The 21708-nt window shown below is 32.6% G+C and overlaps 1 protein-coding gene across 3 annotated transcripts; it reads left to right on the top strand.

Annotated features, from left to right (window-relative positions):
- Window positions 1–3939: 3939 nt before the first annotated feature.
- Window positions 3940–8213, top strand: LOC127081364 (WUSCHEL-related homeobox 9). 3 transcript variants are annotated; one of them, XM_051021626.1, is made up of 6 exons: window positions 3940–4176; window positions 4269–4398; window positions 5663–5930; window positions 6013–6933; window positions 7545–7744; window positions 7830–8213. In XM_051021626.1, exons 3-6 carry the CDS (start codon window positions 5798–5800, stop codon window positions 7833–7835), a joined length of 1260 nt encoding a protein of 419 aa, XP_050877583.1. In that variant the 5' UTR covers window positions 3940–4176; window positions 4269–4398; window positions 5663–5797; the 3' UTR covers window positions 7836–8213. The 3 variants fall into 3 exon arrangements, with proteins under 3 accessions (XP_050877583.1, XP_050877587.1, XP_050877592.1); XM_051021630.1 differs by having other exon boundaries at window positions 3967–4176; window positions 5726–5930; XM_051021635.1 differs by lacking the exons at window positions 3940–4176; window positions 4269–4398 and adding an exon at window positions 5114–5488.
- The last annotated feature ends 13495 nt before the right edge of the window (window positions 8214–21708 follow it).

Genomic DNA, 21708 nt, shown 5'->3' with positions numbered 1-21708 from the left:
TTATAGTGTTATTTTTTTATTTGGTTTTGTTTTATGGTCTCTGACCAAGACTTTAAGCACCCTTGTGTGCCCTCTTGTTTGTGCTACTTGACTTTATGAATGTGGTTTCTTTATTTTGTTTAGCTACTTACCTTTGTCGTATTATGGCTAAAGGGGGGGGGGGGTAATGTCTAGGTGCTCTAACCACTAACCATTAAATTTTGGTTGTGTTTGAGGTTGTGTTTAAGGAGGAGTTCCTGTTCTGGGACTTTTGGGCTGTTGTGACGTGATGTCAGACATGATGTCCTGACATCAATTTGTCTGAGGAATTGTTGTTGTGTGAGGTTCTTTTTCTTCTGCTGCATATGCCTCTATTGTGTGAACTTGGACAGGTCATTTTTGCTTTGGATGATCCCTTGAGGGGGAGTCTTGATCATGTGTGACAGGGGGAGTACAAAACTTGTCTATTGTGTTACTGCATGATTACCTGAGATGTGTGTGCATATTTGTCTGTTTTATTTGTTTTCAATCCTATGTAGGTCTGGTGTTACCTGGATTGTGGTGCTTCTGTGCAAAGGGTATTTGGTTGTTTTAGCCAAAATTTGCCAAAGGGGGAGACTGTTAATTTCTGTATTTATGATTGGCAGTAATTTTGGTAAAACTAACTTAGCAGTAACATGTTGAACAAGATGTCCTAACATGTGGATCCAAAATCTTGTCTGAAACAGGTTTACTCTTGGTAAAGGTTGATTGATTAACAGATTACTGAATATTCTAGGAATATTAAATAATCCTATGTGGCGTCCAAGATTGAGGAATCAGAGATTCTATTTGAATTTAAACTTATTCTGTTTTCTAAATGTTGAGACATTTTAGGAAACTCTTGATTATTGACCTAACTTTGTGCACCTGTCTTGCTGTGTATATGAATCCCAAATCCAGTCCAGACTTTGGTTATTTATAGAATGCCTCAAACCTAGTTGAAGTACAAATCAAATATTGTTTTAGTGAGGTGTTAGGGTTTGAGTGTTCTTGTTAATTGTGAGCCTCTATAATATCATCTTGATATAAGAGTATGACTATCTCTATTGAGTTGTAAGTTATGTCAATCACTCATAAGCTTTTAAGCATCGAGTGATTGAGTGTCTGTGAAGTGTGACTTCTGAATCTTTTGTAATTATATTGATTCATCACTGTTGTGATTGAAAGGAAGTGAGAAGGATCTCATACCTAGGTGTATCTTAGGTAGATGTTAAGCACAGGTAATGATTAGAGAGTAGATTGTAAATTGGAGATAGTTTGCTGAAGGTCTACAATCTGATACTATTTAGTGGATTTCCTCCCTGGCTTGGTAGCCTCAGATGTAGGTGTTGTTGTACATCGAATTGGGTTAACAACTCTTTGTGTTGGTTACTTTCTGTTCTCATATCAGTTTGTTCTAGTGTCATTGTGTTTTGATCAGATATCAGTGTCTCGGCATCTTTTAGGACATCTGATATATGCATACCAGAATTTTAGTAACACTAAATTATAAGAGTCTGACAATTAACGGTGGTAATACCTCATTTTTGGACGCATTATTTTTATATTTACGAAAATACACTACATAACAGTCAAAACAATTAACCGTGATTATACATTCATGGAGTGACAGGATTCGAATCTCATCTCCAACAATTTTCTATTTTTTTTTATAATAAGTGTTGTCCTTATAAATGATATATATATATATATATATATATATATATATATATATATATATATATATATATATATATATATATATATATATATATATATTAAAATTAAAATACCTTTCACCATGGTTGGTAATGTAACAGTTGTGAAAGAAATTACATTTCATCACAATTTTTAAATACGACCGTGGTGAAATTATTTACCCATGTATAAACGAATTAACTCCTGCTTCTTGATAATATCATCGTATCTCTCACAACAAAACCTAGCACACATTTTCTCTCTTCTTTTGCGTCATTAGATTTCCTATTCTACAGTATAGCCTCAATCTTGTTCTTCATAAATAAAAGTATTCTTCTTCTTCCTTATTCTCTCATTTTCGTGTATGTTGTTGTTATGTGTCATATGATTTAGACATGATTTTCTTCTTGTTCGAGAGTTTATGGTTTTTTTTTGTATGTTGTTGTTGTTGTTGATAAATGTAGATAAATATTAGTTGACTTGATTTTCATATTATTTACTTCGGTTTCACATGTTTAGTTGTTGGTTGTTGTTGTTGACAAATATTTTTCATATTCCCTCTTTTTCGTGTATGTTGTTGTTATGTTGATGTTATTGTTATGCATGTTGATAAATTTTTGTTGGATTACAATGAACTTCTAGTGTATGTTAACATGCTATTTTTTTCATAGTGTTTGTAGGATTACAATTGATTTTTGTTGCTATGAAGAAAAAATACAAGAGATGATGAAGCTGAAGTGAAAGATGCAAACTTGTGCGATAGACCTAGAATGACATTCATTCAAATTTAACAAAAGTTTGAAGCTTTCTCCTCAATTTCATCCTCCTTTCATTTTACAAGTTTGCATACTGTGGGTGTGGTTCACATGATGGTTTGTCTTAATTTTTCTCGAATTTTTTCAATTAATGGCATGTACGTTGTTGATAAATTATGTTGTATGTTTTTGATGTTGGTTTGTATTGTTTGTTAATAAATGGTTCTTCATCTGTAGGTAGTGAGTGGTTATGGTTCTTTATCACTAATGCAACTGGTTCTGTGAACATAAATCTAATAAGAGAGTTATGAACTTGTGTTCGCTGTGGAAATATTATATGAGTCTTTCATATAATATTCTCATAGTGAACACATGTTTTATACTCTCCCTTCTACTTTATCCTCTTCATAGCTTCCAGGAACGGTTAGTTATCAAGTTCTCTCAATCTATGTTATTTAATTGATGTTTTTGTTGATAAATATTATTAGTGAGTTTGTTATATCATATGTGATTGCTTGTTTCACTAACCCCTCATTGAACTTGCATTCATTTAAATAGATTTTTTAGACAATAATTAGAAAAATTAAATTATTCTTGAAAATCAACTTAGACGATCCAATATTTATCGAATTGCATGCATCTTGTAATCATGATTTTCTCTTTAGCCTATAGAATTTGGTTCAATGCCACAAATTCTTCAAAATATTAATGATGATAAATGGATGTCTTTCTAAGTCTTTCACACAAAATTTGATGTTTGCAAAATAAACTAGAAAAAAAAAAGGGAAATCAAATTTTGTGTGAAAGACTTAGAAGACACCCATTCATCATCATTACTTTGAAGAATTTGGGATTGAATCAAATTATATGGGTTAATAAGGAAATCAAGAATTACAAGATGCATGCAATTCGAAAAATATTAGATCATTTAAGTTGTTTTTCAAGAATAATTTAATTTTTCTGATTATTATCTCAAAAATCTATTTGAATGGTTATATATGGTTAATGAGGGACAGAGAAAAATAAGCAATCTCATAATTTATAATAAACTCTTACACATATCACAATGGTTCTTTAGTATATCTGTTGTGAAAGATAGAGCGCTACATAGCTTATAGTCACGATTAGACGCTCCTTATGGAAACCAACATACATACAATCACACGCTACCTTACAATAGACGTGCAACCGTCATTATGTGTTTCACAACCGCCATTATATGTGTCGTCCGTAGTAGTGTCTACTAAAAATTTTACTTGTCAACTACAATTTATTTTTTATTAAATAAAATGTTTAATTTAATTTAATATTAAATATATAATTTAATAATAATAATAATAATAATATAGGTTTATACATTAACTTTAAGTCTCAAGTTATATAATTTATATTAAAATAATATATATATATATATATATATATATATATATATATATATATATATATATATATATATTAATTTTTTTATATATTTTTTTCATGTATCTTAAATTTAAAACTTTTTCATCAAATGAAGTAAATTAGAAGAAAATTTTCCTTTCATTCAGTAAAGAAACATACACCCTTGCATTTTTATTTTCGATCGTTGCGTGTTGTGAACCGTCGTAGATATCTGGAAAATCGTCGTCAAGAGATCTCTTTCAAACTCTTGATCGAGATGGATCATCGATCCCGAGAAGTATCTTAAATGTCATCGAGATTGTTCGTAAGCTCCGTTGGCACGGTAAACCCTAAATCTGAAATTCTTCTCCGATCTATTTTCTTTGTTTTTCCCCTTTCTTATATATCTCACACAGTCTCTCTACACTATCGCAGACATATCATTTTTTGCTTTAGTGCTCTCATTCTCACCGACAAAATCAGGGGATCGAGATTCATATTGATTTCATACTCTGAATTACAAGACATTTCTTTGATTACAACATCTCAAAAGAAGATCGATTAGGTAAGTACATGAAAATAATAGATTTATTTATGTCATTCAATAAAAGTGTTCTTTCGTTTTATTTATACCTTTCATTGCTTTAACTTTCACTCTCATGTCATTTTTTAATGATATATTTTATTTGGATCTAAACTTGTGCGCAACATAAAATTTTGCTTTTTTATTCTCAAATAATATATCCGATTAAAAGGTTTTGTCGTGCTTAGTTGCCTTTTGATCTTTGAGATTTCACAATATCTATGTCTTCGTCACAACGAACTATCAACTTTTTTTTATTTTTTATTAACTCAATCACACATTTTTGTAATATCATTTGTTATTTTCAAAAAAAGTAAATAAATAAAAAATAATTAATAGTACTATTCTTATACCATGAATGAACCCTAAATATATATGAACCCTAAGTATATATGGTGCAAAAATGAATTAAAATAAATAGAGAGAGAAAAAAACTACATTTGTTGAAGTAAAATAGTCAATAAACATGCCCCCTCGATTCAATCCAAATACAAGCTTAGTCCTTAGTTTGGCTAAAATGACCGAAAAAAGAAGCAATTACTAACCCACTACCACTTTCCAATCAAAAATTAGTACACACTCTTTTCTTGACTTTGAAAGTTTGAAAATCTTCCATCCCCTCAACCCCTATTTATTCCTATACAACAACCTCATCCATTAGAATAATCCCACACTTATTATTCCTACACCTTCTCATTAATATCACACATTTTCTCTTTCCCTTCCCCCATGGAATTGTGTTAAAAGAATCAGACAAATTGTTCAGATCACACTCTTCTTTTCTTTCTTGTATTTGTATGTGTGTGTGTGATGAAAGCCCTAGCATTAAGAGCTTTTTTTCTCTCTGCCATATCTCTGCACCAACAAGATTCCTAATTAAGTCCCCAGCATCTATTCTTTTCCTTGTTCCCTTTGCTTCTCATCCGGGGGGAATTTCCTTCTACTTTAAACTATATCTCTTTTATTTTTCACCTTTTTTCACTCTACTATTAATGCAAAAGTTGTTTTCTAATCTCAAAAACCTATACCTATAGTACTACAAGGCATGGGAACACTTATACTATACTATATGGTACTCTCTCTTTTTATTTATTTCACTTTCCTTTCTTGTTTATTTTTTCTCACAGGCGATTCCTGTTGCTTCTCACCTATTTTTATATATACAATCTTAATTTAATTTTTATCTATCACTATGACTATGACTAATGACTTTTTCTTATTATTATTATTATTATTTCAATTATAGAACTTGTTGTGAGACGCACGGTTAACAACTACTGGCTATATAAGAAGGTTCTGTGTGTTACAGAAAGCAAGAGAGAAACAAAAACAGCTTCTTCTACATTTCTATCAGTTATTCATTCATTCATTCATCACCATCATGGCTTCTTCTAATAGACACTGGCCAAGCATGTTTAAGTCTAAGCCCTGCAACACTCATCACCAATGGCAGCATGACATCAACTCTTCTCTCATTTCATCTTCTTCTTGTCACAGAACTCCTTACTCATCAGGTAACTTTTCTACATAAAATATAGGTAAAAATGATGGATCCTTAGGTCTATTTTTTTTTGTAACAAATCTGTATTGTTGAAGGTTGTGAAGAGAGAAGTCCTGAACCGAAGCCTAGGTGGAATCCAAAACCTGAACAGATTCGGATACTGGAAGCTATATTCAACTCAGGAATGGTGAATCCACCCAGAGAAGAAATTAGGAAGATTAGAGCACAGTTACAAGAGTATGGTCAAGTTGGTGATGCTAATGTGTTTTACTGGTTCCAGAACCGCAAATCAAGAAGCAAGCATAAGCTTCGTCATCTTCAAAACCAAAACAACTCAAAGAATCTTCAGAATCAGAATCAGAATCCGGAACCGCCACAGCAACCACAGCAAAACAATCATGTTTCTTCACTTGCTCAAACCACTGTTGCACCATCATCTTCATCTTCTTCCTCTGAGAAATCTCCGCCGAAGGAGTTAATACCTTCCAAGGTGTTTTCTCTTGGTTTCCCTAACATCAATGACGTTGTGCCTAATTCTCCATCTGTTTCTTCTGTGAACCATAACTATTTTCAGACACAAAATGAAGCCAATCTTGTTCCACCACAAGCAAGAGTAACTGCACCACCTACTGAGACTTTCTTCTTCCCAGTGCAAAATCATGGACAAGGTGTTGTTCAACCTAATAATGTTACATCACAAGGGTTTTGCTTCTCTGAACTCTCAAATGTGGTTCATGCTCAACAATCACATGGTCAACAACAACATCAACAGCAGCAAAACACGGGTCATTGCACTACTAGTTTTCTGCTCAGTGAGATCATGAACAACCATGGTGCTAATTCCTCAAAGAAACATCAAGATCAACAAGATCAGGATAAGCCTGTCAAAATAGTGCACCAAATCCCTCATTTTAACTTGTGTTTCACACCCACACCCACAACTACTACTACTGTTGTACCTCCTACTACCTCCTCCACCATCACTGTTCCATCCCCTATCATTTCTCAACTACAAGGTAATTAATTAGATAGTATTTACTTTATCGTATCACACACTACTAGAAACAAAAAAAAAACATAAAATAACCACAGAAATTAAAAGATATCTTTTGAAGTCTTTTTGTAATTAGGTTTTAAAAACATTTGCGGTCGACTTTCACAATTTTGGTAAGTACATGTGTCGTGATAGTGATTGCGGTCGTCACGGTGTAAATTAACCACTCTTTGTTCTTTAACATAAAAACTGTGAATAACGTTATCGATATCAACATCTGTCAATATCGTTTTGTCACGGCCGTTTTTGCAGTCGCGGATTGTTTTCTAAAACCCTTATTGGCCAAAACCTAAGATCTTTAGTTACTTGTTCATTTAATTTTCATTTGCGCAAATAATTCTTTTTATACTTGTTTTACACCGGCTATAGAATCTAAGAACATGGTTTTTGAAATAAAAATGGTAATGTAAGTAAAGCAAAAGAAGGAAAGAGGTGGCTAATTAGTCTGCCATGGTTTTTAGGTCACGTGTGCATGGCTTTATTGGCTGAAATATAGGCTTTGTATTTGTTTTTAACTTTTAGTATATAGCTATAGTTAGGGTTGTATGTGTGATATGATTGAGTGTATCTCAGGCATTGGAGAAACAGGTGTTCCTGCAAGATTAATGGTGTTCATCAATGATGTGGCGTTTGAGGTAGCATCTGGACCTTTCAATGTTCGTGAAGCATTTGGGGATGATTCTGTGCTCATTCATTCAACTGGCCAACCAGTTTTAACAAACCAATGGGGTGTAACTCTCCATTCACTCCAGCATGGTGCATGTTATTATCTGGTAATTAACCACGTAAACATATTTAGTTTATCTTATCAGATTAAGCTAATTAATCATTAATTAACTTTGTGTTTTTGTTTTACAGATATAGAAAGGAAAAGAAAAAAGCTGAAGGGCGATGAATGGAATGAAGGTTTAATATATGGTGTTGATTCATTTTGTTGCTGTTTCTGTTGTTTGTTGTTGTCTATTTTGATGACTTTGTGGTTTTTCTTTTTGTTATCTTTTGTGACAGTTCTTGTGTGTTTCTATTAGGGTTATTATTGAATTGAAATATAGTGTTTGTGAACACTGCTCATGAGAATGACTTCAGATATATGAGCTGTTTCAAAGTATGGAGATATGATCATGACTTTGTTGACTTAAATATGTAACTTTTATAATCTCTTGTATGAGATCAAGAGAACTATGTTTGTTGATTTATAGTATGATATGGAATTATATTATATGCTATAGTTAATTAAAGTTATGCTATGTGTATTTCAATAATAGTTGTTATTATTATTATTATTATTATTATTATTATTTCAATAAGAATTTAAATGGTCAATTAATTATAGATAGAATGTTTGAAAAAATTTCATTTTTATTTCAACCATCTATAAAATAATATAAATGGATGATGATGATAAATTGATAATATAAAACTTTTTACATTCACAGTATATAATAATTAATTTCTATATTAAACAAAAATATAAAATGTGCTTAGAAAACAAATAAAATCGGCTAAAACATCGAAAAAAAAATAAAATAGGCTTATACCAGAGAGAAAACCTTACATACCAACCAACCATCCTCTAACCTAATCTAAACATCTACCACAACACACTAGCATCTTGGGAGAACAAGCATAAAGAACAACCTAAACAGTGCCTCTTGATTCGATCCAGACTAAATATAGAACTCTTACTATTTTTAATAAAAATCTGTTCTATAATATGAAAAATAGAAAAAATATATATATTTATTAAATTTATTAAAAATAAAATTATATTTATGTCAGATTCATATTAAAAGTCTCTAAATTAAAGATATTGTGTTTTGATATTTAAAAAAATATACAAGACATATATATTCTAAAACATTATAACAATAGAGACATTTTGAGATCGTATATAGTTTTGTTATTGTTCAACTATACAAAAATAAATAGAAAATCTATTTTGCAACAATTAAATAATGATAGAAAAATTTATGAGACTTCTACTTAATAATGGTTGAGTGGTTGAGTCGTGACAATTTCAAATTTTGTATGATAGTTTATTTTCTACGTTTTTAAAGACTGTCTTGAACATACTGAGTCAACATAAATCTAAAAAAAAAAAAAAATACTTTATGTTCAAAGAAAAACATTGACACGATAAACTAAAATGTGTAGAAGAAATTTAAATTGTTTGATATTGTGAGTTTTTTCTAAAATTATAGTAAATCTCCATAGTTTTGCAAAAGTTAGTCTTAGTATATAATTTTTATTAAATTTATGAGTAGGGCTTTCTAATTTTTTTTTTTTGTGAGGCTCAATGTATTAAGCTAAATTACTCATATTAAAAATTTGCAAAAATCCTATTTAATCACTAGTTATCTATAAAAAAATTGTACATCGAGATTCTTTTAATCACGATTTAATCTGTATACAATAAAAATAATGAAAATAGCTAAACACATAAATCTCTCTACTAAATATTCCTCTCTATATATTTCAAGGATATAACTTTTGCACATTATTTCCTTCTTTATAATTCCTCTACATACAATACCAATTTTGAACTTAATTTATTTTGTAGTATTTCAAAAAAAAAATTACACAGTACTTTATTTTTTTAGGTGAAAGAAATTGTGTACTGTAAAACACAAACTAGTTAAATTCATTAAGTTACAAGTTATCAGATTTTATGTGTTTTGTTTGATCAAAAAAGGTGTCAACCTGGTAAAGGTCTGACCAGAAACGGAAAGGCACCAACGTTTTTCACACAAACATCCAAATTTTGTCTTCATATGAGGAAATAAAAGTACTTATAATTCACAAAAACAAAACAACAACACTGTTCCATCTTTCCAATAAATTCAAGAACACAAGAGTGGTTAATTGTTGACGAGAAGTCACAATAACAACAACAGTTACAGATTGGTTTACGTGTTGTTTTATAACAACAGTGTTTTCTATCTCATCATCATGCCTTGATTTGACACTGTGATTATGATATGTCGACCAAAGAGTTCAGTTATTTCATCTCTATACTATAGTACACTGAAATAATAATAATACTTCATTAATTCAATTTTTTTTTCTAGCTTTTTGTTTATGCTATGTCACTCACACCCTAACATATATACCTTTTCTTTTAGTATGCTATGTCACACTTTCTTGATCTGCATGAATGAATGAATGAAGTATCACAAAAATATAATGATGACCATGAAGAATTCAGATGATGATATGGATGTGAATGGTATTTGTTTAGTTGATGGATGGATAGATGGATGAAGAGGAAGCTTTGGTTGATCAGGGAATAAAAAGTGTGTCTGTCTAGTCACCAAGAGTGTTTGCGACTTTATGATCACAAAAAATATTTATTGGAGGTAGATTCTTGTGTTCATTATCATCACTCACTCACTTCATAAGATTTAAACAATTTATTTTTAATTTCATTCCTCGTCTATTTAATAAAAACTTATTAAATCCATGAAATTATATTTAAAATAATAATTTTTTTTAAAATTAATAAAATATAATAATTTATGTAATTAACAATAATTGATGGAATTATTGAGAGAGATGGTGGTTAATGGTTGTCGGTGTTTATAATCAGAGTTTAGTCTAACAATGACATATACACAAGGGGAGTCCATAGGCAAGAATAAAGTTATGTTTAACTTTATGTGGATTTTTGCTTCCAAGATTTTAAATAATTGTTCGCGAACATTACAAGCATTTGTACACAAATTGTTAATTAAACATTCTATGAGATCGATATTATGTTATTGCGGTATGCTTCAAACGAATATTTATCCTAAATGTAATCAGGATATTGAGACGAGTCTACATTGCTTAAAAGATTGTGAATTGTTGTTCATTTTTGGAAATCTATTGACTTCTTGAACTCACTATTCTTCTAAGGCGATAATTTATATGATTGGATTAAACATTACATCGATGGTGGCTCTATTTTTTTGGCTGCTTGTGGGTGGTTGTGGTCCGCTAGGAGCAAACTGTGTCTTGCGAATGAAGTGGTATTTTCCTATACTTTGAAACTCATCACAGTGAATTATGATAATTTGTTAACTAAATGTTTTCTCAAGCATAATTTGTCTCATCCAACGAGAACAATTATGTGGAATGCACACAAATGTAGTAATATAATTTTGAATGTTGATAATAGTAGTCTCGGTAATCCCGGCGTCTCGGATTTTGGTGGATTGGTTTGAAATGTTGATGGAGCTTGCGTTCACGGTTTTACGATTAATATTCGTTATTCCAACACCCTTCTCACTAAATTGATGACAATATATCATGGGTTACGTATGACCTAGAAACTTGGCGTCAAAAATTTGATGTGTTATTCTGACTCCAACTCTACTATCAAGTTTATTCTTGAGTTTGTTAATGTTTGACATCACTATATCGCGATTCTTCTCAACATTAAAGAGTTTCTCTCTAGGGAATGAAGTTCAAATATGTCATACTTTTAGGAAGGAGAATGCTTGTGTTGACTATCTAGTAAAACATGGGGTTGATGATGATGCATCATATAGATCTTTTGCGGAGCCTGTTGTAGGAATCGCCACTTTTCTGGAAGATGATGTTAGTGAGACTTTATTTTTTAGATAATCTCTTACTTTTTTTTCTTTTCCTTTTCCCACTTGTAAAAAAATAAATGTTAATAAAATTTTGTTTATAATGATATTAAAACTTAAATAGGTATATGTCATACGGTGAACTGACTGGGGGTATTTTGCTTTTTATCGCAATGTCGCGGATAGCAAGAGTCGCCACCGACTTTTCTTTTATCCAATAAGGAAAGGTGGAAAAGAACAGGAAAGACCTCAATAGATTTTGGGTTCGGGAGGTACATTATACAAAGGGAAGGTATTAGCACCCTTTGTATCCATGGTTATCCATGGGCTCTTAATTGCTGGATCACTTATATTTTTGTCTGAAAAGTGTTGGTGAATTGTTTAAAAATATTTCGAAAAGAGAGTTTAACTTTGTAATGATTCTCGTATGAATGTATACAAAGTATTTATCTCGTTTGATTTTGAAAAACAGTTTAGAAAAATATAACTTGGTAATGATTCTAGTATGAATGTATACCAAGTGGTGATTTTCTAGGACTTGCAAAGTGTGAGGGGTGGAAAATGTTTTAGGTTATGATCCAGTAATTGAGAGTTATACCTTCCTAAGGTCGTTATGGGCATTTCCTATCCTTATGAGGGTAAAACTGTCCTTACTATTGAGAAGTAAGTAGTTTTATCCTTTGGATGTAAAAGGGTCATTGTAGGGTCATTGATAGGTCATTGAAGGCAACAGTTGTAAGGATACCTTAGCATTCGAAGGGACGATCATCATTTAACCGTAGGCTACACCGAAGGGTCATCGAGGGACAAAATCGTATTTTCGAAGGCAACATCCGAGGGACCATGATTTATTTTATGATGATTTAACCGAAGGGTCTTTGCTAAGTGTATCCCTACATTCGCGGGACACGGCTGTTATACCGTAATACCGTAGGGCAGCAAAGAGAGGTCCAAGATCACATATTTAAAGGCCGTATTTTACAATCAATTAGGCAATTAGGATGAATCTCCACATTAAAATCAATACATTAAAATCAGCTAAGTAATTGAGGGTGGATCTCCACATTAAAATTAATACATTAAAATTAATTAGGTAATTTAGGGTGAAACTCCACAAAGGGCATCCCACAAATAAAGTGGAATACCTATCTAGCTAGCTTTCCCGGCGATGTGTGAACCTTTGCAAAACTCAGCAAACATGTCAGAATACCAAATCAGGGTGCAATCGAGAATTACACCACAAAAGAAACCAGAACAGCAGTAGGGTCAGATAAACAATGCATGGCTATGATAAAAACATGACAGGTGGGCAAAAGTCAGAACAGAAAAGTCGGCTGCTGTCGCGTTCGCTCCTGCTTCGCCTAGCGAAGTCTTAGCGAACACTCGTTGCATGCTCGCTTAGCGATGTGCTAGCGAGCGGCTGCGGATTCCGGTTTTAATAACGATATAATGGCAGCAAGCTTCACACCTTATAGCATTCATTACAGAGATTATGTGGTTAGACATTCAGATGTTCATGCATACTTAAATTCATATGTAAAACTTAAGATAGTTTCATAAATTCAATCATGATACCATGTGCAAATTAAGAACATAAGGTAGTAATAGCAATGCCAACCTGTTTGTAATCGAATTGTAACCTTGAATTGGCCGATCGGATCGAATTGAGCGGAAGTGACCTTGCTGCCGCCGGCTTTTCCTTCAGGGTTTCCTTTAGGGTTACTCGGAATTCTCAGGGTTAGCCTCCAGGGTTTTCCGTCTGTGAGCGCTAGGGTTTGCTTGCTAGGGTTCTCCTTTCGTCCTTTTTCGTCCTCCCTTTTTCTGACTGGAGTTGTGGTATTTATAATGCCTTTTTTTCATGACCTAATGGGCTCAGAGTGAAGCCCAGAATTTTCTGTTATCTGCCAGCTTCGCTAGGCGAGCGTGTAGCGAACGTTCGCTAGGCGAGCGTGCAGCGAACGTTCGCTATGCGAAGGATTTGCTCGCCTAGCGAGCAGGCCAGTTTGGGCCATTTTCTGGATTGGGCCACTCGTGAGCTGGGCCTTTGTTCCTTTAAGATCAGTGTCATAAAAATGAGTCGGAGTGCCCTGAAAAATGTCTTGAAATATTAATGGGCAAATTTTGGGGTATGACAGTATACCATCAAGTTAATGAGTTTTTTGTTTTAACATTCATGGATTATTTTTTAAGAAAAAATACAGAGACGAAAATCAAATTCTATCGTATGAAAAGTTTGCCCTTTATGCATAACACTAGTATGTTAATACACTATTTGATAACTTTGCTAGTGTTATGCCAGATAGAGTCACATAGTTTATCTCAATTTTTATCGTATGAAAAGTTTGCCCTTTATGTTTGGTGATTATTGATTTATATAAGATCTTATTTGCTTAAATTCATTTATGTTTGACTTATTACTCATTATGGTACGTGTTTCCTTACTTGGCTGAAACTAATAAAGAGAATTAAATCTCGTGTTGTGGATCTATGTGCTTATAGGTATAAAGTTGATAATCCTGCAAAATATTATTTTTGAAGTTTTAATGATACAACGATGATTGAAGTTAGTGGCAAAAACTTTCAACTCTCTGATGATGGTGACCTAACTAAGAGAAACATCTCATGCCTCATTAAGAAAAAAAGACTCGAGATTAAAATTCTTATATGATTGATGTATCTGGCAAAAGTCTTGGAAGCCTCAGGGTAATGAAAGCGAGGAAGTGTGAAAGCTCGTTAGGTCGTGTCTATCTGAGTGGCCAAAGTTTTATAAAAGAAAGGAAGTAACTTCTAAGTACTAAGGCAACTTACACACACTCAAAATCTTTTTCAAACGTTTTTAGCTTGAAAATTATGTTCTATGTCATGCCAAGTGATTAAGCTGTCAAATCTATTTCCAAAGGTTTTTTGAACTAACCAATCGATTGGGGATTTAAGCCGATCGATTGGAAAAACTTTTCAAAACCAGCCAACCGATTAGAGCATTAAGCTAGTCGATTTGAGAATGGTCAAACGTTTAACCAAACGATTAAGACCACATCTTAATGACTTGAAACGACTTTATATCAAATATTTCCATATCGGGAAAGGTAATCAATTAAAAATGACTAATCCAATCGATTAGGGTGTTTTGCCAATCGATTAGCTCATAAATTTTGCCCATGGATCATTTACTTTTCTGATTTTTCCACCTTCTATATAAAGGAGACTTTTCTCCTCTTTATTTCACGTCACTTTCCAAAGCTTTACATTTTCTTAGGAATTTATCTCTCTTTTCTCTCTCTTTCTATCTCTAGAAATATTTCTTTGTCACTTAAGTTGCCTTAGTGTTTTTTAGTAAAATTTTACTTGTCAGGAATAGTTTGTAAGTGGTTGTGCTAGTGGCTTAATTCTTGAGAGTGTTATACTCTTGAGAGATTGAGTTTGGTTTATGAAATAATCAGTCATAAAATCTTTGTCTTGGTTTCTTGAGCTTTGTAGAAAAAAGTTTTGTTTGATTATTAAGATAAGCCTAGAAATATCTAAAACTGATCGTTAGCTTAGTCTGGGGTAAAAGTTTTAATTTGTTAGAGATAAGCTTGTAAAAATCTCAATATCAGATTGTATTAAGGTTTGTGGACATAAAACGTAAAAGGTGAAATGTTTGTAGACAAAATCTCAAGAAGATTTCTTGGGGACAAGACTAGACCAATGTTTGGCCAAACCTGGATAACTCTCTGGTGCAACCTCTCTAACCCTTACCCTCTTTATTTTCTGTTATTTACTTTTTTTATTTCCGATGTCATTTACTCTTAAGAAACTACTCACACACTTTCAAGTTTAATCGATAAAATACAAAAGTAGACGCAAATTTTAAATACCACAATTCACCCCTCTCTTGTGCTTGAAGTTATTTTTCCAACACGTGTTTCTTTGTCTGAGGTCTGCCATAAAAGAGGTCGTCCCTTAGAAGCTATTTAATGGCTCAAGTATTATATCCACATATGTAGAAGGTATTAATCAAAGATGAGGTGTATCTACCCTTGAGTTGAATCATTCGCTCTGGCCCATTAGAAGTGATTCAGTCTAGCCCTTTTCTGTGAATGAGTTAAGTCGGGGCGGGTTACTCCATGCTCGGGTTCATACTTGACCAAGATGTCTTAGGGTGAGAGACCATATTGTACATAGTCCCTCAAGCATGAGGCTTAAAGGGGAGAGGTGCTTTAGGGAGAGAGAGAGAGAGAGAGAGAGAGAGAGAGAGAGAGAGACCTAAATGTTCATAGTCCCTTAAACATGAGGCCCAAAGCAAAGAGAATGTTTTAGGGAGAGAGGCTAGGATGTACACATTCCCTCAAACATTAGGCTCAAAGGGGCGAGATACTTGACCATAATGTGCACATGTACTTTAAGCATGATACCCCAGGGGGATTGATGCTTTTAGGGGAATGGACCAGAATGTACACTAATTTCAATCTATGTTTGTGGGTGTCTGGCTCGTTGCAAGGGATATACGAAGTCGCATGTTATCCTATAGGATTTTTCATTCTCTCTCTTTCCTTTTCCATTTTTAATAGGGTTTTAGCTTTGATGATTACTTACTAACATGGGACTCACATAGAATTCTAATCATCATTAGTTTTACATTCCTAGGTTAGTAGCCTTAATTGTGGCTCCCTCCTTGTTTGCCACTCACACCTTTAAGTAAGTATTACCTCTTTCTATTCCAAGTTAATTGAGCTTTTGTATTTACAGAAAATTTGTTTGCACTCTCTACTCAACTTTCCTTCTTCTCTATTGTTCATCATTTTCTTCCTTTTTACTCTTAGTTATGGTTTTTATTCACGAGTGTGACATGTTTGAGAAAGTCGTTGAACCCTAAACTGTTTTGAAGACGATTGATTTGTGCAACACACTCTTGAAAAAGCTTTTGAATAGATAAAGCAGAAAATGGATTTAAGATTTGTGGAGAGGGATATGTTTGGTTCTTATGAGAGTTTTTTTAACGATAGTGAGAGTGATTAGGTGTCTTCTTCCTTAAGTTTTGTCAAATTTATCATGGAGCTCTCTACCTCTCTACTATTTCCTTCTACCGAGAGGTTATAAGTATTGACTCCCTTTGTCTCGAGGATGATTGGGTGGAAACATTTCAAGTGTTTTGAAATATTCAAACATTGATAGTGAAGCCAATGTCATTTTAGAACCTTGCGTTCACTGGTGTCTTTGTAGATTTTGGGCTCTGAATCCCTTTTTCCATCTTTAAATCTTACATTCTTCGGGTGCTCAATGTTTCCCCTTCCCAGATACATCTGAATAGTTGGGTGTTTATCCAAGGATTCTAGATCCTTTGTCAAAGCTTGGATATTACACCCACCACTGGGATCTTCTTCTTCTTTAATTAAATAAAAGGTGTGTCCCATGTTGAGTGGGTATCTTTTAGTGTAATACTGGGGCGGGCTCTTCTTTTTCCCTACACCTCCAATTATTAGAATTGATAGTACAGGTTTGTTAGGATCAGAGGTGGTGCTCAATTCCATGAGGTTGTTTTGAGGATGATGGGTCCTACAAGCTTCCTCTTTACTGGACGGGCGAGCCTCTCTCCATCAAGGGATTTCTTCCGAAAAAAACTCAGTGAGACGAAGAGGTAGGCAATGGGATTCTTGGAGAAATTTCATACCATGGGGTGAGAGATCTATTTAGATATAAAACATATTATTCCGTGTTGATGAGTTTCCTAGGTAAGGTGTTATTCTACATAATTTTTATTGTTTATATTAGTTGGTCTTAACTTACTTACTCTCTTTTGCAGGGAGGATAACTCATATTCAGTGGATGAGAAGAAGGTAGTGATGGCGATAGCCAAATCTTGTTAGGGCGAGACCCAACCCAATCACCATAGTGATCCTATCAGCTTCCAAACATGGGTAATCAAGAAAAGAAAGAATGTGGTTGAGGGGGGATTATGTTTTTTCCTTTGACCACCATTACGACCATTCTTTTCGTAAATGACACAAAGTTGTTTCAGGAGAAAAAGAGAAAGGTTACTCCTAGAAAAATGTAGTGGATGTGGATGTCACTACTTTAATTAACCTAGAGGTGGGAGGTGTTATGGAGGGGATTGGTAGCCAACAACAGGGTGGTTCCTCTTATGCCTTTTGTGCAAGGAAGGACCACTTATGGAGCCGACACTTTGATGGACTGACCTACCTTTATGATCATCTATTTACTGTGGATTTTAGTAAACAAGAACAAGTTTGATTTAATTTAAAGGGTTAAACTCAAAAAGATCTCAGGACATATTGTGCAAAAATGATGAGTTTGAAACATTTTGACATTTAAATTCGAAAGTAAAATATTTGAAAATAAACTTCAGAAAAGTAATAAGTGACTTGAAAGTAAAAACATTAATTCAAAAAGATCTCTTGGTCACCCTAATTTTTACTTTCCTCTCTTTCAGTTCTCACTTCTTCCTTTTCCATCAAACCCTCTTACACTATTTCATCTCCACCCCTGTTGGTGCTCACCTCGAAACATGTTCCTACAGCTTTGCAAGACTCATTTTTAGGATTATCTACGGTATTACCTGTAAATCCTCCACTCGAGCCATGTAAGGCAGTTATTTATCTATATAACATACCAATATGCACTTCCAAATTTTTTATGGATGCATCATGGTTCTTGCTCATTGCTTCATGATACTAGTTTACCTTAGCAAAGCTAAGTCTGAGATGCTTAGATGAAGTTTTACAGGGTCTCTTCTAGTTGAGACGGTTTCCTTTGGATAAGAGCTTGTTGACTTTGCTGAATCCCTTTATTTGCACATGAACATTGTCTTACAAAATGACCGAACCTTTGACACTTAAAGCATTGCTCCTTGCTTTTGTGAAACCTCTTCTTTTCACCTCTAAAGTTGCATTGACCACCATTTTTTTTGCAGTTGCTCTCACCTCTTTGAAAATTTAAACTTTGGGACTCTCTTCCACCAAAATTCTGAAAATTCTCTTTACTCTTCATGGGTCATTTTCCTTTCGAACTCTTGTCCTTCTCATTGAAGCGAGTTTGCAAAGCGATCTTCACATTTGCCTTATCATTATTTCTCTCATCTATCATTTGCTCATGAGCCTTAAGAGAGCTTTGTAGCTCCTTTTTGCTCATCGTCGCAAGATCCTTCGATTCCTAAATTGCTACAACCATATTGTCAAATCTTAGTGTTAAAGAACACAATATTTTCACGACAACATATTGTTATGTGATTGTTTCTCGACATGCCTTCACTTGATTCACTAATCGTGTGATTCTTATTGTAAAATCGTTGATTGTCTCTTTTTCTTCCATTTGAATCAATTCAAGTTAACGTATGTAAGTTTGTAACCTCACCACCTTCACCTTGTCACCCCCGGTATGCCTTCTCCAAGATTTCTCATGCTTGCTTTGATGATTCGTAATCACCAATTTTCTCAAAGTTGTCACCATCCACACATTGATGGATCAAAATGGCGAATTGAAACCTTTCTTCTTCTCTTCCTTATATCTTGCTTGTTGGGTATCCGTTGCACCTTGGGCAAGGGGATTCACCACATTCTTGATCACTTCAAGAACATCTTGGTAGCCAAATCACACTTTCATATGTTTGCACCATTTGTCGTAATTCTTTGCATCAAGGATTGGTAGCTTTGCATGGATTATTTTATTGGAGACAAAACTCATGTTGCACACTAGGTGTTTGTGGATCAGAACCAGGCTCTTGATGCCAAATTTTAGAACTTGGAACCACAAGATTGGTGAATAATTGAGAAATTAAAGTGTGGAGAGAGAGAGAGAGAGAGAGGGAGAATTGATGGTGAAAATGTTTTTCATTAATCATTGGTGAGGATGCCTTTAAGACATTTATACAAGTATTATACAATGATTGGGACATGATTAACATAATACAAATAATTGGAAAAATCAAAAACTCGAGCCTGTAACCGGTTATCCAAAACATGTAATTGATTACAGCTGAAAGAAATTAAAATTAACTAACAGTGGTAATTGGTTGCTGCGAATGCATAACCGATTACACCAACTCCACAAACACTTTTCTGTTACTTATTTGACTTATTTGAACACCTGTCACCGATTACACTCCGTTTTAACTCATTACGGCACTTGAATTACTCAAAACTCTTAACAATACAAATTGACCAGGGCATACAAAAGTCATATAAAAATGAATTTTGTAACTCTAATTGTGCTAATTCTTTGGAAGTAGAAACTTTTGTGGAGATAGAAGCCCATAACTGAATTCTTTCTCTAGAGGAAAACTTTACTCCATACTCAACAATTATCCTTCACCTCTATATTTTTTAAAATATTCCAATTATATTTTCTATATTATTATGTCTTTTTAAATAAATAAAAATTATATTTTTACATTAGTGTATCGGAGAACGTCACGAAAAGAATTCTAATACATAATTTATTTCCATCAAATAATTTACAATCAAATATTCCAATAGATTATATATTCACCGAACAACTTACATAAAAATGATTTGATATTATAATCTTTTACTAAATAATTTATTATAAGTTTTTCGATAACTTTTCTTTTGTTTATCGGATAATTTTGTATAAATTTTTCTGCCATTTTTTTTAGACTGGCCACGTTTAAAAACGGTTGTCAAAAGTAAAAAGATCATGTAATCATTGTCAAAAGTAAAATGTTGTCTAAACTTATTTTTATTATAATCCTTCATAACTTACCATAAATTATAAATTATTCGAAATGTAATTTTTCTATTATACGGATCAAATGACTTAATTAAAAGACTTCTGGGAATAGACAATGTTTTTTTTTCACTTTAGACCCACTAAATTAACATTAATCATCCGCTAAATTAAAATAAGTCATCCGGATTATTTATTTATTTTTTTACTTTTTTTTAATATAATACAAAGATATTTTCATTAAATCAAATGAATGGTAGGAGTGAAAGAATAATTGTTGGAATATGGAATAAAGTTTCCAATACAATCCAGAGAATGGACCCAACCAGCATAGAAATATCTCTCCACTAAGGAGAAACTCTTCTAAGACCCCCTTCCCTCTAAATGAGACATCACCACCGAAGAACCATTTTCTCAAACAATTTCCTTTTCACAATTTAAAATCGATATATATATATATATATATATATATATATATATATATAAAAGCAGAATAACCGTTTTGAGTAGCTTCTTCCCACTCACTTCCTTTTTTCTTTGTGAGTTTCGGGAGTGGCCCATTCATAGATCCGAGATCCATGTGGATGAATTAAAACGTATGAATGATGCACTCGGAAATCCATTATTAGAATCAATAGGTCTGCGAACTGTTCATTTGAAAAAAAGGAAACCCCTATTATTGGATGACTATTATACTTCTCAAAAAATCTAAATTATGAATCAATGAGATAGCAAATCAAGACAATTGGTTGAATCCTGGAAAATATTTGAATGAAAATTCATTGATCTCTTCTTTTTATAAAGTCAATCAACTTCGATTCTGGAATAATCAATATAACTTCTCTTTCGATTATATATATATATATATATATATATATATATAATATATATATATATATATATATATATATATATATATATATATATATATATATATAAAAGAATGAAATACTAATTTTAAACTCATTTTTAATAAATTAAAATACTAATTTTAACATCTAGTAACAGATTAAATAGTCAAAATTTATAATTTTTCAAAAATATATATTCAAAAAATATTTTTTAAAATTTTGATATTTACAAAAAAATTGCAAAAGAATGAAATACTTAATATAATATTTTTTAAAAAAACTATCTAAACCAGTTTCTCATTTAAAATTTAAGAATAAATTTTTTAAAACAAAAGTTCTTTATAAATTATAAATTATAAGTTATATATATATACTAAAATAAACGTGCCTATAATATTTGTTAGAAGAATTATGTACGAATTTTCCCTCTCCAATAATGCATATTATTTTGAAGTATTCATTTTATACAGTTTCAGCATAGTCAATATTGTCTTGTTTGCACACTGGTTTTCCATAGTGTGGTCGTTTCAATAATCTTAATATATCTTGATTTTGATTCTATTCTCTGCACATTTTTTTCATTTTTTGCTTCCTACCTGAAGAAAGTCCAAATTGTTACAAAATAGTAGAAAA

The sequence above is a fragment of the Lathyrus oleraceus genome, chromosome 1 (genome assembly GCF_024323335.1).
Source record: "Lathyrus oleraceus cultivar Zhongwan6 chromosome 1, CAAS_Psat_ZW6_1.0, whole genome shotgun sequence".
Classification (NCBI taxonomy): Eukaryota; Viridiplantae; Streptophyta; class Magnoliopsida; order Fabales; family Fabaceae; genus Lathyrus; species Lathyrus oleraceus.
This window is presented reverse-complemented; position numbering and strand designations above follow the sequence as displayed.

Bases quoted from the DNA above. Each gene is read 5' to 3' on its own strand.
- LOC127081364 (XM_051021626.1), top strand. From the start codon at position 5,798: ATGGCTTCTTCTAATAGACACTGGCCAAGCATGTTTAAGTCTAAGCCC. The intron at 5,931-6,012 runs GTAACTTTTCTA...GTATTGTTGAAG, and splicing joins CAGAACTCCTTACTCATCAG to GTTGTGAAGAGAGAAGTCCT. The intron at 6,934-7,544 runs GTAATTAATTAG...AGTGTATCTCAG, and splicing joins TATCATTTCTCAACTACAAG to GCATTGGAGAAACAGGTGTT.